We start from the raw sequence: 18,142 nt of genomic DNA on the forward strand, positions 1-18,142 counted from the left end.
TAAAATATTTAGCACTGAATGCGGCGTTGTCGCGCGTTCGGTTGTAATTCATGAAAGATAATTTCGACATTTCATGCTTTGCAAGAGAAAATTTAGAACTGCAATTTCTAGAAAAAACTGTTTGAATTGGTTTCAATAAAGGAATTTTTAAGTATATCCAAAACTTTTACAGTCTTCATAATTAAAACAGTCAGGAATATAGTCACAATGAACAGTGAAGAACCTTGAGGTGAAATAATTATTTATTTTTCAAACTGAAACACAATAAATTTTACACTGTAGCTCATTGTTTCTTCTTGAGTTATCCCAGAGTCAATGTATTTCAAGACAGGAATCGATTATCTGACAATCCTTTGTCACTGAATTGAAAGATGTTCACATCCTTTACGGTGGGTGGAATTCATCATTTTAAGAAGAGCTCAGAAAGCGGGTTTTGTATTTCATTTTCTTGATAACACTATATATTTTTTTTTATATTAATTTGTTTCATAGCTTCTCCTGTGTTATTTCCTTTCTCTAACAGCTAATTGTTTACAAGTATCAATCCATACCATTCTGTCCAATCTGAGTATCCATTCTATATTTCATCAAAATCGCTCAACTAGAATGCGAAACGTTGAATTTACAGGAATTTCATATAATACTGGATACAATATTTTTCATCGAGAATTTCTGATCAATGGTTTCGTGGTATGAATATTTGATTATCCGAATATAATTAACGAAAATGTATTGTAGTCAAGAGGTCTCAGGGTCAAATACACGAAAGGGTAAATTTTTATTTTTTTATAAGATAAAAAGAGAGAGAGAGAGAGCGATTATTCAACGGAATAATGTAACCATTATTTGTTAAATTTTTTTGCTTATTATTCATCATTTCATATACATATTGTAAAAGTGTTGACTTTTCACTCTTTTCAATAAACTTCTAAAAAAATGAAGTGTTCATTTTCACATATACATATTCACTATATTTCGTGAAAATAGAGATGAAACTAAATTCAACCGAACATTTTCGAATAAGCCTTGACAAGTTATTCACAAAAATATAATTTGAAATCAAACGTATTCCCCATTATATAATATTGAATAATTCTAGAGTAACAAGGTAATATTATGTAATAATACCAGGATTTCATAATTTTTGAGTTTACTGAATAATCATTACTACAATACCTTCAAAAACCTTCATTGATCATAAAGATAAGGTTTAGCTTCCGCTCGAATATTCTTCAAATCATAAAATTGGAAGGTTATCTATATTCTGAAAGACGATATAAATCCTCCATTCATGCAGATTTTACTCAATGATTCCGCACACTAAAATCCACAAAGGAACCCGACAACATGCCATTCTCATGCGCTGGTATTTGGGTCAGCAAAATCCCCCCACTCCGACGACATGGGCACATGCTTCATCCCCACCAGTTTTCCGCTTTGACGTCATACCTTTCCCCGATTCTCTTTTCAGGTCAGTCGACTTTTCTGTGACGGAAAGATTGATTGGATTTATTGTAATTGGGCTATAAATAATTTTCGTTTCTATTTTTTTCCATCTTGCAGGCTGAGGTAAAGAGAAGCAATCAATAAGCTTTCGGAGGTTTCAATTGTTTCGTTCTCAACTTTCTTTTTATGGGGTTTTCCATTAGGATGGAGATGACTGGCTCTCATTACAGTATTAATAGCTTGACAGTTCTTTATTGCAAAAATGAGGAAATTCGGGCTTGATCGAATTGTTATTAATTGAATTTTCCCTATTTCAGTATCGTAATGAGTTGATTACAGCATTACAGCATTGTTTTCAGTTATGGTTTTCGTTTTGTGGTTGTCTACACAGACCTCCAGTCCTATCAAAATTCAACGCACGTCAATTGTCAATATAATCCAATTTGGATTGAGAATGTATAATCAGAATTTTTCATTGAATTTCTACAATATTTCACAAAACTTTACTGAAATAGAGAAAATATTGTCTAATACCCGTTGCAGAAGGCAATTCCAACACACATGCGTTTGAAAACTTCGCATTCGTGTTGGACTAGGAGCCCATTCTGCAACTTGTTTTAGAATATACTACTTATTTCAAAGAAATTTTGAATGAAGCTTCGAAAATGCTATTTTACAGCCAAATTCAGTCTTCATTATATAAAAAATGTCCCCTAAATATTTCATTAACTATCATAATCTTAACACTCAAATAATTATCTAATAATTGAATTATTTTACGACGTGTCACGAAGACAGTGATAATTCCAAATTATTTTGTGGGTACAAATCTCTTAAGATAATTAAAAAGCATGCTTGAAAAGTTGGGATTCTCTGGGCAACTGTCACTTTGGAAGCTGTCATCTTTTGACATTTGACATTTAAAAACTACTTAAACAACGTATTGAAATTGTTAAAATTCGGCATCAGGGGCAGTTCCCACCAAATGGCGAATGCGCCGAGTCTAAGAATTTTATGAATTCAATATTTCTTGATACGAATTCGCTGTTATTTCATTATCTACGAATATTTTGAAGAGAAATTTTAGGGACAGATGGTATCTTCAAAATTAGTTATCGAACACCCCTCATACCTACTCAAGATCAAGGGGTTGTGTTCACCCCCGTTAGGGGGTTGAAGTTACGGAGATGAAAAAAGCGGAAAAGTTGTTTTAAAGTCGGAAAATCGAGGTGTTGAGTTTTCGTTGGACCACCTAGTATATGTAGGTAATTTCAGGAATAATTCTTGAAATTTTCAGTGTGACTTTCAAACGTAATTGAGCAAACGAACATGCACGGAAAGTTCTTTTCTTTGCGTCGGTGAATTTTTGAAATCTTTTTTTCCGGGAAATCTGCTGATGCAGGTCTATCGCACGTATTGCACAAAATGATCCCATTTTCCCGAATCGGTCAATGAACTTTTCCCCGATTACCTATATAAGCTGCACCACGTGTTCCCGGGAGAGGGGTAACGATTGCAAATCCCCGACAGGGGAAGCGTAGTGACGTCATTGATGGGGAAGATCTCTCCAGGAAGTTCGAACTACTCCGAAATGGTTCTCTCTCAGCTGAAGTCCGGACATATCTCATTCTGACGAAAAGTCTCGATCTGAATTGAATGGTTCCGATTTTCCGAATTTCAAAATAAACACGGCCAAATGTGTAATATGAAAATACAAACCGTTTCTAGGTGAGTTCATTAGATAGTACATAGTTTTTATTGGGATGTGTGTTGCAGTTTGAAGAAAAACTTCATCTGTTGATAGTTCAATTTCTGGTAGATCACCATAACAAATTTGTCTTTCATTAGATTCCATTCATGAGTCATTTAGATATTCAGTAATGAATCTAAACAATCATCAAAGTATAAAACTTATATTTTGGCCAGTGTAATTTCTATGAATTGATTTAGCACAAAGATTGTTGGAATTTTGTTAGGCAAAAATTTCTGATTTATTGAATTTTCGAGAAGAAAAAATGAGATGAATTTCTATGAGGTAGAGACTGAAACAACCGAAGACAGTGCTAAAAGAATTCGTAGGTTACAGTAAGTAATTTTCTTCATAAATTTTTCATAGTCAGTATGAACTATACATAATATATTGCAAGAATATTATATTTTTTCTGAATAAATTTCTGCAAGATAACTTATAATAAAGTCGAATACAATTCTAGTTTTTTATTTATAACTCTTGTATTTTTACATTCATAATTTTAATTTTAAGGTATTGAAGTTTAGATAATGTAATGTTTCGAATTAGGTAAGTGTGTCTTGCCAAAATTGTCCAGTGGCGTAGATATAGGGGTGCGATGATCCTATTCTTATTGAAAATCTACGCCACTGTCTTTTTTCTAGAAAATTATTCCATTTCTATGCCTAGTCAACAAGGTTTTACTAAAAAAATGTCTCTTGAATTTTTTTTCATAGAATGTACCGTTTTCGAGAGAATCGAGTACAAAGCAAACACTATCTGCAAAAATAAATTACGATTCCTCATTTAGCAAATTTAAATCGTTCAATTTTGCGTCAGTGCTGTGTGTTGAAAGAAATGGCTCACCTTTTGAACAATTTCTGTAAATATTTCCTATTGTTTAAGTGTATAATAAATGTTCTTTCTGAAATGTTCTATTGAATGCCATCTGAAAGCGTTATAATAAATACGTCAATGTTTTTGCCTTCACTTATTACTAGTGGTACAATTTGAAAAAATCATTTTTGTGGATAGTGGTTGCTTTGTATTCGATTATTTCGACAACAGTAAATTCTATGAAAAAACCTTTTTTCATGTGAAACTGTTGATTTCATAAATGCAATAATTTTCTCAAAAAAAAAAAAACGGTGGCCTAGATTTTCAACAGGAAAAGGATCATCGCATCCCTATATCTACGCCACTGGATAACAGGAGATTATTACTTGATTCGAAACACTACATATAGACTTCAATAACTAAAAATTGAAACAATGAATTAAATAATACTAGAGTGAAAAACTGATCTGATGAATATCTTCAGTTATTTCGTGTCAAGGTATTTCTTTGACACTCATTTACTTCATTTTATTTTTAAATAATATATTCAATATGTGTTCTGCAATTTGGAAATGAATCGATATTAATGCCATTTTACTAGGTTAATAAAGATATTGTCGATAAATAATCTTGATTTCATTGTTATTCTACGGAATCATGTGTAGATTGTATTGAACTGGGAGATTTCAATAGAGTTGTAAGCCTCTAACATTTTCCAATGGAGATGTAGTGCTATAGCTGTTGGCCTCAAATAAATTCCTGAAAGATAAGATTAAATTATACCTACTGTTTCACCATTACATTACACTTCATAGTTGCAATCCGAAAGTCTATTTTGCGAGTATATTGTGGTGCCTCCAACTGACAGCTCATAAAGTTCTATTAACAAATCTACAGGTTTTTTTACTTACACTATACTTGGACAACATGCTATCTAATAATACAATTTGGTTTGATTTTCTCCTTGATGAATCTTTTTTTCCAGTTCGTCTATTCTATTGTTGTAATATTTCATGCCAATGATATTTTGCTTGGCCATAACCGTATTCCTTGAGTCTCGTCTCTAACCTGTCGTTAGAATTAAGCGATATCAGTGATTAGTGATGGCTCATTTGGTTAAGAAGACCATCTTCTTCTGTAGCCCTACAAACCTTGTTGGGTTTTAGCTGACAATAACAATAAAAAGACAATAATGGCAATATATTTCATTATTCAACTTCCTTATATCAGCACTAAGTGGTATATTGTAGCTGCTTTAGCTCTAACTACAGATAATATCCAAATGTTGAACTATAGTCTATTTCTATTTCAGTTTTATATTTTAGTGTAACAACCTTCCAAAGAATTTGTTCTGTCACCATACTTTTTTAAATAATAATAATAATAATAAATCGTACTTTATTTCAAATACAGATGATACAGCAGTAGTCATAAAACACCAAAAACATACATGGACAAGTAGCTAGTTGGTTCGTTTCAAATGTGCTATGTTATCAAAAATGAACAACATTTAATTAGATAATGCAATGTTTCTGGGTAAAACTTCCGACACCAGAACTGGAACTTGAAAAAAACACAGTTAATAATTTAAACAAAAATAATTATTAACGACCAAACAGTACTTCTAATATATTATGTATTATTTTACTCTTGCATTAGGTATACCTATACGTTACGGAAAAGTTCAATTTATGTGTAAACAATACTTATCACAATAAAAAAAAATTATTGTAATTTCCTTCCAAACAATATATGTATATGATTCTGACTGTAAAAGCTGAGCCGATAATAACCTAATAATTGAATTTGATAAAAATTGAGGAGGCAGTGAAATCAGATCCTACTGCTACTATTTATATACAGCCTACTGCCTATTACAGAAGATCCAATAAAGACTTGAATATCATGGGAATCAAACCAAGAAGCATCACCAAGAAATTTCAATAAACTTCCTTTAGCTTAGGGAATTTTTGAAGAGAAGGGCTTGAAAAAAGAAATTGGACGTTACTTCTAAGGCATCCTACTCACTATATGTTTTGATAGAATTCAGTATATCCACTAATATTTAACTGATGTGGATTTCCCAAATCAATAGGTTCTTTACATAAATTAGTTGACCGTGAACCGTTTTATAATGTTATTATTATAATTAGAAATAAAGATCTGTTCTATTCTATTCTAATTAAAAAGGTGTAAAATTGCATATACTCACTTTCAGATTTTATGCAAATCTTTTCTTTTTTTTCAGTGGGAATTATTTGGTTCGTGTTCGGGCTCAGGTGATGTCTAGAGACGACAGCTCCGGCGGTTGGGTACCCCTTGGGGGTGGGGGCCTCAGCAATGTATCGGTGCGGAAGAGACCCCGACCCTGCCCCGCGACCACTGGCGAGCAAGATGCGCCTGCGCCATCTAAACAAAAGCATGAGTATCTCATATTTGGAAAAAGGATCAGCGATCAGAACGTAAGAAATTATTCGTATTAATTTTTATTTGGTGTATATATCAATCATAATTTTCATTAGGTCGTATTAAGTTGCACCATCAAGAAAGACTTCGAATACAACAAGGTTATGCCGACCTTCCATCATTGGAAGACTGGAGACAAAAAATTTGGACTCACTTTTCAAACGGCCGCTGATGCTAGAGCTTTCGACAAGGGGGTGAGAACAGCTGTTGAAGAGTTACTGGACGGTAAGGGGACTTCTTATTTATACTTATATTTCTAAAGAAAACTCAAATTTAGCAATTGAACAAAACATTATTATTATTATTACAATAGTCAACATAAGGCTCCTATTGAATTTATTATTTTCTTTTTTAAATGTGGAACTTTGCATCAAATGAATAAAAATTATATCTTCAATAGAATGATACAGTACGTTCGAAAATACTCTTATACTGTAGAAACCGATATTGCACTCATGTTGACAATAGAAGTCATTCCCCAGAAGGAATGATATCTTGATTTCTTCGACAATGTGGTAGTTCTATAGGGTGTAATATGAGTGATTGACCATAGTCTAGTGGTGAATGCAAGTTATCCAGGCCTTTCAGAAAAGTCGCTTGTTGTGTATCCTTAGACTGTTAGTTTCGGAGATATAGGGTGATTCATGAAAATTGGCCTAAACTTCAGATATCCATAACTTGGAAATCATCAGTTCGATTCTGTTCTGTAAAAATCAAGTTAAAGAAATTATACTTTCTGGGTGCAACAGTTCTTTTATCACTGGGTGGGTATATAATAATTTAATTATTTGTTTTGGTATAAACACCTGACATAGCCTTCATAGCTTATGTCTTCTTATATTTAGCGTTTTTTTGTTTGAAGGTTGTTGGAAAATAACTAATCTTGTTGAAACACAATTAGTAGCTAATAAATATGGGCATCAATATTCGTAGCAGGGTATCGTTGAAATTTAATTTATATTGTAAAAAATTAATTTACGGTAGGATTTTAGAGTTAGTAATTGTTCTTACCTGCTCTATTTTAATTGTTTTTCATTGCTTCCTCCTACGGGATTCCTACATGGTAAGTATCTTGACTAAACTTTTATTGGCTTTTTTTTATTACAGTTCATATATTCAGATCATTTTTATTACATACCCAAAGAAGACAATACCTATTTATGTTATGTCAATGAAATGTATTTGAAAAGTCTTTTGAAATATTCATTGAACTTTATTTCAGGTTTTGCTGGTTCTTCTCCCCCACCTTTCTCGAAATTCCCAAAAGATGTAGGAGATGACGAAGTTTTCATGGTGAGCGTGATATTAATGTGAATAATATACTCGCAGCTTCCTTGCAATTATATTGGAGCTCTAATATAATGTAACACCTTATTTAAAGCATATAAATGATATGACGGGTCTCTTGAGATAGTGATAATTTTTTTCTTTATATATTTATTTTTCTTTCCACTTGATTTGGTTTGGTTGTTAAGGTTACCCCTCCTTACATCTGAGATAGATTACTAACAGTGCTGTGTCTGAAGTGGCGATGGGCCACGGTAACAAAACTTACCCAGAACTGATTCTCCCACAAGCTCTAAGGTTCGAAGGCCTCAGAAGTTTAGGAGAGCTAGAATAAAAAAAAAAAAATTTGAAACTGCTCCGAGAAGCTTATTTTTCATTCATTTCTTTCATTGGAATTTTTCAAGAAAAATAATTATTAAGTTATATTACGTGTATGTTACAAGAGCTCCAATATTATTGTAGATAGAAATAACAACAATTCATTCTTCTTACTGCTTTCTATCGAGTATTCATAATTCATCATGAAATTATATTTTTTGAATGATGGAGATCTTACTCATATAAATATATCATAGGGTGTGAGGTATAACTTTTTTCAACTGGGTATAGCCTTTAAAGTATAAATAATTGAATTCAATTATGTGATAGACTATTCTTCTATGAGGAACAATTTGGATTGTGAAATAATTTTTTTTTTGATTGGTGATTTAACTTCATATTTCACTTTTGTTCCTACTTGATAGTTAATACATAACTCAATGACGTCTTTAATATTCTGGTGTCGGAAACATATTCCTTTTTTTATTTTATTCAATTTATACATTTATTTTTATTTTCTTTCAGTTATGAAAAAAAAAAACAAAATTTTGTAAGTATATATTTTGGCTTTGAAACATAATTATCAAATTAATTAGAATATTTTCTCAGTTTACATCATTTATTCGTTGGAAAGACAATTTGAAATATAATTTCCCTTTTTATTACCACTATTGTGGTAATGGATAAGTAGCTTAATAGAATATTAAAAGTTAAAATACCTGAGATACGTAGTTTATATTATATATATATATATATATAGATACTAGAAATCGTTCTTACCCATTCATCTTCTTACTCTTTTTTTAGAACAGATAACCTATTATTATGGTGACTACGACTGTCTACAGCTTAGCATTCTCATTTGATTTATTTATTGCGTTACTTCAATTCAAAATTTATGGTATATCTACACCATTTATTTATTCATGTGTATTTTTACAGGATGTTGGATGATACTAGTAAATGAATTAGAGATGATCCTAAAAATATTTTCTTCATAATAAAAAACTTCCTAGTGTTCTTCTAGAATCATAGCAATTGATAATTATCATTGAGATTGATAATGTCCCAGTTCCGATTCTTCATTTATGAATTTGATCTCAAAGAAATTGCAGAGTTCTTGTAACAGTTTTCAGTTGAAGTCGAATAAAGAAATAACTAATTGCTCATTTAATGTACTGATATTTATAAGGGTTATTGAAAAAAAAATTTTTTTATTCACTTGTTCCATATATTATAGTTCTATCTTTAATATTATAGACATTAAATCTGCCACAAGAACCAAAGGATTCAAGGAGTTCGAGCGATTCCAGTACAAAAGGAATCGATTATCTCCATAAAATTACTTATCTCAATGTTAAAGATAAACCTCAACCACCAGAACCTAGACAACCCATTTTTGAACCAATGAAAGGCGATAAAGGTTAGTATTGATCAATTCACCTTCAACTCTATAACTCTCTGCAGAGTGATATTTATTTTAATTATTACTTTTCCGGAGGTGATACGGAATTTCGCACGAAGCTTGAAATTGAAAATTAGCCTTAAATGCTGAATTTCATTCGTATGTAATACACAGTTGACATGATTATTTTATCAGGATGTTTCTGAATAACTGTTTATACTTTCATTACAAGAGCAGGACAATTTGGATAGTCTTAAGTTTATTTGTTTATGAGATAAAGGGATATGCATTATATTAAAAACTTATATAAATGTTGAATGTTTGTATAGATTTTCACGTAAATTTCAAGAATCATGTATAGGATAATGACCAATTTTTCAGTCCTAGTTAATTATCAGTACCTTATACTTGGTCTGAGAAAATATAATTTTTATGTTACATCTAGTAAAACATCAATTTTTTCAAAAGTAAAAATGCTTATGAAGTGTATTGAATGAAACAGTTTATATACTTGGTTGAAATAAGTGAAGAAATTATGAAAGCAAACTCATAAAATAACATTGGGGTATGAAAAGTTTTCTGAAAGACATAAAATCAATTTAAAAAAAATCAATAAATTGGAAATAGTCATCACTTATTTTCGAGAATTCCAGAATTTCTTCTATACAAGTTGGCACACTTGGTATTTCATTGGCTACGGTTTTCCTTTGGAACATTATTAATCTATCTATATTCTAAGGGTTTTCCCTATTTCTCTAGTCGGCTTCAACCTCATCACATTCTGTTTGAAGCTGTCAATTAGTTTCGGTTTCATAGTTTAGTGTATCAACTCTTTTTTATTACAGGCTAGTTTTCACTATTCATAGTTTACATTTGACATGATTATTATTTGATTGAAGTTCAACGGATGCAATTATGCTGAAAAAATCGTCTCCTACCTGAAGGTACAAAAAATGGAATCCCAAATTTGGGTATAATAAGATATTCAGCAAATCCTGTATTGTGAGATTTAATCATTTAATTGTTGTACAAAATGGATCAACGTCTTATTCACAGACTAACCGGTCCGTATTTACAATGATTCCAATGATATTCGATGCTTGATGCTACATTAAATGTACATGCGAAGTGTGGCAGTTTTGCCAAAAGGCTTATTCGATAGCAATTGTTCAATGTAGTGTATCAGCGAATGTTTAAATTATTTTTGAAAAAAATTTTCTACATGTATATGTAACATCAAAAATATAATTTTCTAGTTCTATAGCTTGCTTATCTGATGTCTAACTAGAATTGAATGTTGGTCATTATTTTTTTCCTATATACATATACTCTTCGAGATTTTCATAGGTTAAGTTAGTTTTTATGCAGACTTCCACGATTCTTCAAATAAAAAAAAATATAAAATGTTTTGATTTGTTTTCGAGAAAGACGTTATCAATCTTCACATTTAAGACATTTTCCAAGCGTGAAATTGCTTTGAATTCACCATTATCATAACGTTTCTTCAAAGATTCTTACCCACTCTGCACCCTGTTAAACGGGATAAGAAGTGATCATGATTCACTGCTTATCCCGTTCAACAAATCTGCGTAAATACTAGTTTGTCATCATTGAAAACCATCTAGAACGTTAATTTTCGATGAAGAATAATAAAAAAAGTGAAAAAACATTGTAAACATTTACCCAGGTTGTGAAGTTTTCTTTTAAAAATCGTGGAAGACTAATTGTTTTCGAAATGATTATTTATTTAATAGATCCCTGAAGTCTCTGATTTCAACAATTGGAAATTGAAGATTGCTCTCAATGAATAGAATCCTTATTTATTCTTAATTCATTTGAATTTGATAATGCATTGTCAAGCTTACAATCTATTTCCTAATTTCAGTGCTCAGGGTAAAATTGTATCTCAGTCAGAAGTCTCAGAATAGGTAACCGCCTGTCTTTATCTTGAATGTTGTTTGGTTTTTAATAATTATGCTATGACAAGATTGGATAATAATACATCAAAAATTGTAATCAACAAATATAGAATGTCAAAATGATTCTGCAGGTTTTCTCCGCCATTGAAACAATAAGAAACAGTATCACTATTCGCCTTTTTTTGGATAACCGTTGCTATTGGGCTTATGGAATCTCCATAACTAGAAAAATTTCGATTAATTATCGATTATCTTCCAGGAGACAATTATTCCTATGTCCAACTGGCCGTCCACGACTATAACTATCCAATTCTGGAGGATCAGAGAGCCAGAGATTTCGAGGACGATTTGAAGAAGCGCAACACAGAACTGATGCAGCCTCTTCCAATACTACCAGCCAAAAAATCCACTAAGGGCAGGGCCCAAATGACGTGCAAATATTGTAACGAGCTCTATTTCGAAGACGGTAACCCGAGGGGTGCCTGTGAATATGGACCAGATTGTTGGAAATCTACTATTAATAAATTGACTTGCATGGGTTGTGTTCACTGTGTGTGTTACCATTGTGCTGCTGACGCTGAAGGAGAATTCGCTCCTCAACCTTGCGCTTGTGACTGCACCAATGACGATTCGTGTGCAAGGCGGTGGGTTTGTTTAACTTTCTTATCAATTTTCGTGCCGTGTTTGTGGTGCTACCCACCCCTAAAGATGTGCCATTGGTGTGGAATGAAATTGGGAGTTTGTGGTGCAAGACATAGCATGTGATTGAAGAATCGTTATATTTTGCGATATTAGTCTTATTAAAATTTACATGTCATTTGAATGGAAACGTCAAGTTCTTCATATTTGCCATTCCTTCTATGTCTTGCTGAAGCATTTCCTGAAATTATTTCCCAATTGAAAAATGAAATGTTTGAGGGATGAGATGCAACATCTATACCAAAGGAGTTTGAATTTTATCATTGTGTACATAATTGTGGGTTGCATTTTAATATATCATTGTTAAGTGAGAAAGATTTGCTATGACAAATTTTGTTCTAGAATTGTTTCTTATCAGGGAACTGAACTATCAATTTAATAATGCTTGTTACTCAAAGTTGAAAATATTCAAATTGATTTCCTTACATTACCTTACATTTGAAACTGCTTTATCTAATCTCGAACTAACTGTTTACACTGTTTTAGTGTAATTTTTTCATGAGTTTATCTAATGATTCTTAACTCATAATCTGACAATCTGATTGAGCATATTCAATCGAGTCGAATTAATAGTCTTGCCCTTATTATATTAATTCTTACTATTTTTAATGAAGTTCATCAAGATATTCTTATATCCTTGAGATGATATTACATATCTCCATTTTCTCTTGAAAATTGTTTTTATTTTTTTTTTAATGAATTATACTAGGTAGATGCCACAATTTTTTCTTATAAATTTAGCTATGGGTTTCCCAAAAAAAGTAATCAATCAAAATACATAAAAAAAATTTGTGTTCATCATTTCCAATCAATATAAATTATGGGGTGAAACCCTGATCTGTGAGCTATAGATTCTGTAACAGATATTTGAATATTTATTGATGCCAAAACAAGTTATCATACTTTTACAATTATTCATTGTCGAGATTATATTGAATAATAGATAAATATATTCCTAGAATTTGATTTGGAGTTTTTCAAATGTGTGGTGGATAAGTTATGCAATAGTTCAGTTGATTGGAAACTTTTTCATTTTTTATACAATAATGTGCAGATCGAATGTTGGAATTATGATAATATTACTTTGAAAAATTCATTCTATGTATTTTGTATTCTTTCTTTAAATTTAAATTAAAATATTCTGATCTCAAAGGTAGTAAGACTTAAGACATACGTTTTTACATACTCATTTCTAGAATGGTAAAATCCACAAAAATGAAATGTTGGAGTTACAGTATCTGTAAGCTATAGAAAAATCTCATAATTGATCCATATATCAAAAAGCTTAACGGGAATGAAAAATGAAGAATTGTTGTTTTTCAGATAGAGATATGTTATTGTTACATCTATTGCTACGTTGAAAATTATAAGAGAATCTATTTCATTTCTGTGTTGAAATTTTTATTGAATTTAACAGAACTTAAGATTGTTTGAAGTTAAAAAGTATTCAAATTCTTGGGGAATATTACTTAAATTTATATAATAGAATATCCTGAATTCTCTTTGATATGTGTAACTATTTTTATACGAATTCTTTTATTTCAAGTTGAATAATAATTCCATAAATATAGACTTTAAGACATCTGTGATTTAATGTAAGCATTTCATAGTATTAGAAAGATTATTTGTTTGCATCAATACAAGATGTTTTCTGTTTGAAAGCTTTAATATCGTAAAATTAATTTATTGTTCGTGGGTGTCAGTGGATAGAGTGCTCAACAACTGGTTGTGAACACTATTCAGCTTTTGTACATTTTCGTACAAAAATTTATGAAAAGACTGCATTAAGTTGACCTCTCCAAATTATAGGTTTTGTAAAATCTTCTTCTATTTATTATCAAATGAACAGAATGCATTTATTTGTAAGTAAGCTTATATATTTTCGATTGTGTTCCATTCAATAAAACTGAAACAAACCATTTCTCTGCATAAAAGTATTTATTCATGTAATCAAGAGTTGATATTTTTCGTTGCACTTTGTTATATGAAAGAATTTGAAGTAATTTAATGGTTTATCTTTACAATAAGAGCCAGGGGAAACTAAACCCGACACAATTTTTTAGTAATAAAAGTTGTGTCCTCTTGATACTTGATTGACTTATATGAATTTTTTTATGGTCATCTTTCACAATAATTTTGGCAGCTATTTAGATTCACCACAAAATTGTGTATATATATTACGCCTAAAAAAACATTTACAAGCTATTTATCTATGAAATTGAATAAAAAAATCAATCGTCATTTTTCTGCCAAATAAGATATACCGCAAATATGATTCAACTTGATATGAATATTTCAACAATTACTAAGTTTTCATTATTTATTTTGTCAAGACAAAGAGAGAACTGGTTTGAAATTGGTTTTGAAGCAATTTTTGTTAATGTACAAATTTTAACTTTTTGAAACGTTGTAATGTACTATGTACTGCCAGAATAATAAAAATAATAGATAAATAAATGGCAACATGGTAATGACAATACGGCTAAAGCATAAGAACAAACATCGTAATGAGATGTTAGAATCTGTCAAAATATCAAATAAATGTTTTCTATTATGTTGTTTTTCCTAATTTGGTTACAAAATTTTGGCGAATAAGAATAGGCAAACATTTAATAATCCCCAAAAGCTCTTTTGAATATCTTGGTGTTCAATAAGACAGTAGACTAAACTTCCATGAACACATCAATAGCTCAGTCTGCAAAGCCTATGCATTGCTAAAATCCCTATATCCTTTGTTGAAGGAAAGAAGCCATTGTAACAATATAAAAAAAAACTTTTATACACTGTTATGCTAAGATCGATAATAACCATAGACTTATCAAGAGACTTCATTGTCTACATTTGAAAGTGACGCAAACTTCACTAGTCCACTGTTCTATTTGTACTGGCCGACTGGAATCTGGTCTATTTCACTGAGGAAATGAATATTGCCAGATTTATTTTTTGGGCAGATGTTTTGGTTCAAAACTTCCTCTGCATGTTATGTGTGTGTACTCTAATATTTATTTCGTGGTTTGAGCTTTTTGAGTCGAATTTGGTGTAAGTTTGAGTAGAGATCAAGGGCGGATATAGCTTTTTTGGTGGGAGGGGTAATAATGTTTGAGAACCAATAAATCAAGCACATAACACTTAATCACCTCAGATAAACTTTGAAATAAAAAAATCTTCAAAACTAAAATACAGAATAAATCAAAATATATACCACAAAAAACAAATAATATATAAAATATTGGGGGTTCAAAATACAAATAAATGAATTCTCTCCTACAACCAGATAGCTGTGAGAAATCTAAGACCAAAGAGCCTATCCGATGTAACATAGTAATCAACAACAAAATGGTGTAAAGATTCAACTATCGAGGCGTGATAGTATATTCAGTGAACGATGCGTTTTAGAGCACAAAGCCGCAAAGATCGGAGGAGATCTGAGAAACGTAATCTGGAAATCTGGACCGACAGAACTATAAGCCATAAAGCGAAAACTAGCATATATAAAGCGTGTGTGAGACCAGTGCTCACATAAGCCGCCAAATCGAGGTCAGAAACATCTACAACCAAGAGAATGGCAAGAACAACAGAAATCAGGATTTTAAGATGCATCAAAGGAGTAACACTCAGAGATCATGTGAGGAATGCGGACATAAGGGAGGAACTGGAGACGCAGGATGTGGTCAGATGGATCAGAAGTTCTGGAGAGACCATAGAGAGGATGTCAGCAGAAAGACTGGCCAAATGGGCAGAAACGCAGATCTCAAATACACGTAGACCATTGGGACTTCCACCGAAGAGATGAAAAGAAAGCTTGAGTTTGATATCACAAGAGATATTACAATGACAGAAAGAAGGCAGAAAAGAGGACAAAAGCCACTTTTTTAGTCAATTTAGAGCCGAGAATGATTTTTCTGCTGACGCAACGGACAGGGGGAATGTTAATAAAATCTGAAGAATCATCTTCACATGAGGAAAATAGTATATTATTTCATAAGGAATAAAAGTGTCTCTTTTCATGGCGAGCCATGAAAGGTCACTTCTCATCCGAATAAAATATGTTATTTTTTTTCGAACGTTTTGAAATTCATAAAGATCTGAGGATCTGAGGATTAAATAAGATTTATATTTTAACGATCGTTTTAATTGATTGATCAATGGAAAATTTGCCTGGTCACGGTTGTCATGCAGGCTAAATTAATTTTGACAGACATGAAGTATACAGGGTGATTCACCGGGATGGCCTATTAGACTTTTATGGAAAACTAAGCATAATTTTGAGCTGAAAATTTGCATATTGAGGTTTGAGACAATGATTTTTCTCCCTAAAAGATTTTCAGATCTCTTAAACTTCCGGTTATACCGAAAACAGACTACTCTACTTCCTTATTTCAAACGACACACCCGGTTTATTATTGCACCATTATATAGCTTTTTTGACGATAATTTCGGCAATATGCAATACCTTGGGTAAAGACTCAACGGTTCATGAGTTGATGTGATTCTCATGAAAAAAATGGTGGCGATGAGGACTTTCGAATTTTTCGACAGAAAAAGCTTTTTTCGAAAAATTTATTTTTCTTTTTCACTTCTGCAAATACGTAGTATTATAAGACTGTTTGCGGTTTGGACCAAAAATGTATAGGATTTTCACAAGAAGATCAATTCATGTTGAACATTCATCGAAAACAGATGTATATGTGAGAGCTGTGCTAGCTTTCTGTGTAGTTTGGCTGATAAATTTTCAAGTTTTGTATGATACAAGCAATTTGTAACTGTTATCCGTTTTTGTTTGACTATATTCATGGAATATGTCCACAAGACAAAGATTGCACTTTGAAAAGTCTCTTATTGAAACGTTAAAATCGGAGAGTGTTATTAAAAGTATTTCTCCAATTCTGTGGTTATTCCGTTCATTCTTCCACATCTTGTAGAACAAAATCGTGCGAGAATATATCAGAAACGCACAGTTTTCATGGTTATATTTTATTATTCTATGTTGGTACTCCGAACTTTCCGCCACGGCTTTATCTGTCAATTCATCAATTTGCCTTCAAGAAATCAGTTCTGCCAACCAACATTTTTCAATGCAAAAATAACTAAATTATATTTATGGAAATATTTCATTAATTTCAATGAAAATGCAATGAATTTAGAGAAAATAATGTATAATACTCGTACAGAAGGCTCATTCTACCACTCGTTCATTCCAAAACTCGCCACTTCGTGGCTCGTTTTTGAATTTTGAACTCGTGGAAGAATACCAATGCCTTCTGCACTTGTATTATAAATAACTATTCCGAATGTATCAATGTATCATCACTACAATATCTGAAAAACACGCTGAAAAATTCACTCTATATGATGCTAAAATCTCATGTTTGGAAGCTGAAATAGAAATTCTGAAATCTAACAATAACAAATTAAATGATAATGCGTCGGACAATTCACATAAAAAGTTTGAGCAAATAGTGGATTCTCTGAAGCAGCTGTCGAGTAATAAGAATATTCGAATTATCGGCTTCAAGGAAACTGATGGTGAAAATCTGTTAACACAGGTCAAAGAACTGTTTGTTGATAAACGGAATATATCAATTTTTTTCAATTTTAGTTTTTTGATCTTAGTGAATCACTATCCAGTCACATAATAGGAACCACGGGCGTAGCCAGGTTTCAGTTTCGGGGGGGGTTTTACATATTATAAAAAAAATCTTATGTTTTTCTTTTCAAATATATCAACTTTAAAAGTGCCAACCCATTCAGTCTATTTTCACTAATTTCATTTTTCAAAATTTAGTTTATTTCTTTACATCGATTCCTATGAATATATTTAGGAAAAAAATACCGTCGTAGTATTTACAGGAACAGAGTACTCAAATTCAAATTTATGAGTAGAAAGTTTATATGCAAAAAAACCGGTAAAAAATGATAGTTCACCTTTTTTGCATTTTTTTCAATGTTTTATCATGAAATTTTGGTGGCAAACTTCAGATTCGAATTCTGTACCACAGAAACAGAGATAATAAATCGAAGAAATCAAAACTACCC

The 18,142-nt window shown here is 31.6% G+C and overlaps 1 protein-coding gene across 1 annotated transcript in view; it reads left to right on the forward strand.

Moving 5' to 3' along the window:
• The window catches only part of LOC123672129 (sprouty-related, EVH1 domain-containing protein 2), a 30,776-nt gene extending 16,116 nt beyond the window's left edge, over positions 1 to 14,660 (forward strand). The window contains exons 2-6 of the mRNA XM_045606119.1: positions 6,261 to 6,474; positions 6,535 to 6,703; positions 7,701 to 7,771; positions 9,344 to 9,506; positions 11,667 to 14,660. Coding sequence (XP_045462075.1) covers positions 6,261 to 6,474; positions 6,535 to 6,703; positions 7,701 to 7,771; positions 9,344 to 9,506; positions 11,667 to 12,172 — 1,123 coding nt within the window. The 3' untranslated portion in view covers positions 12,173 to 14,660. The remainder of the gene's footprint in view (positions 1 to 6,260; positions 6,475 to 6,534; positions 6,704 to 7,700; positions 7,772 to 9,343; positions 9,507 to 11,666) is intronic.
• The last annotated feature ends 3,482 nt before the right edge of the window (positions 14,661 to 18,142 follow it).

The sequence above is a fragment of the Harmonia axyridis genome, chromosome 2, assembly GCF_914767665.1.
Source record: "Harmonia axyridis chromosome 2, icHarAxyr1.1, whole genome shotgun sequence".
In the NCBI taxonomy this organism is placed as follows: Eukaryota; Metazoa; Arthropoda; class Insecta; order Coleoptera; family Coccinellidae; genus Harmonia; species Harmonia axyridis.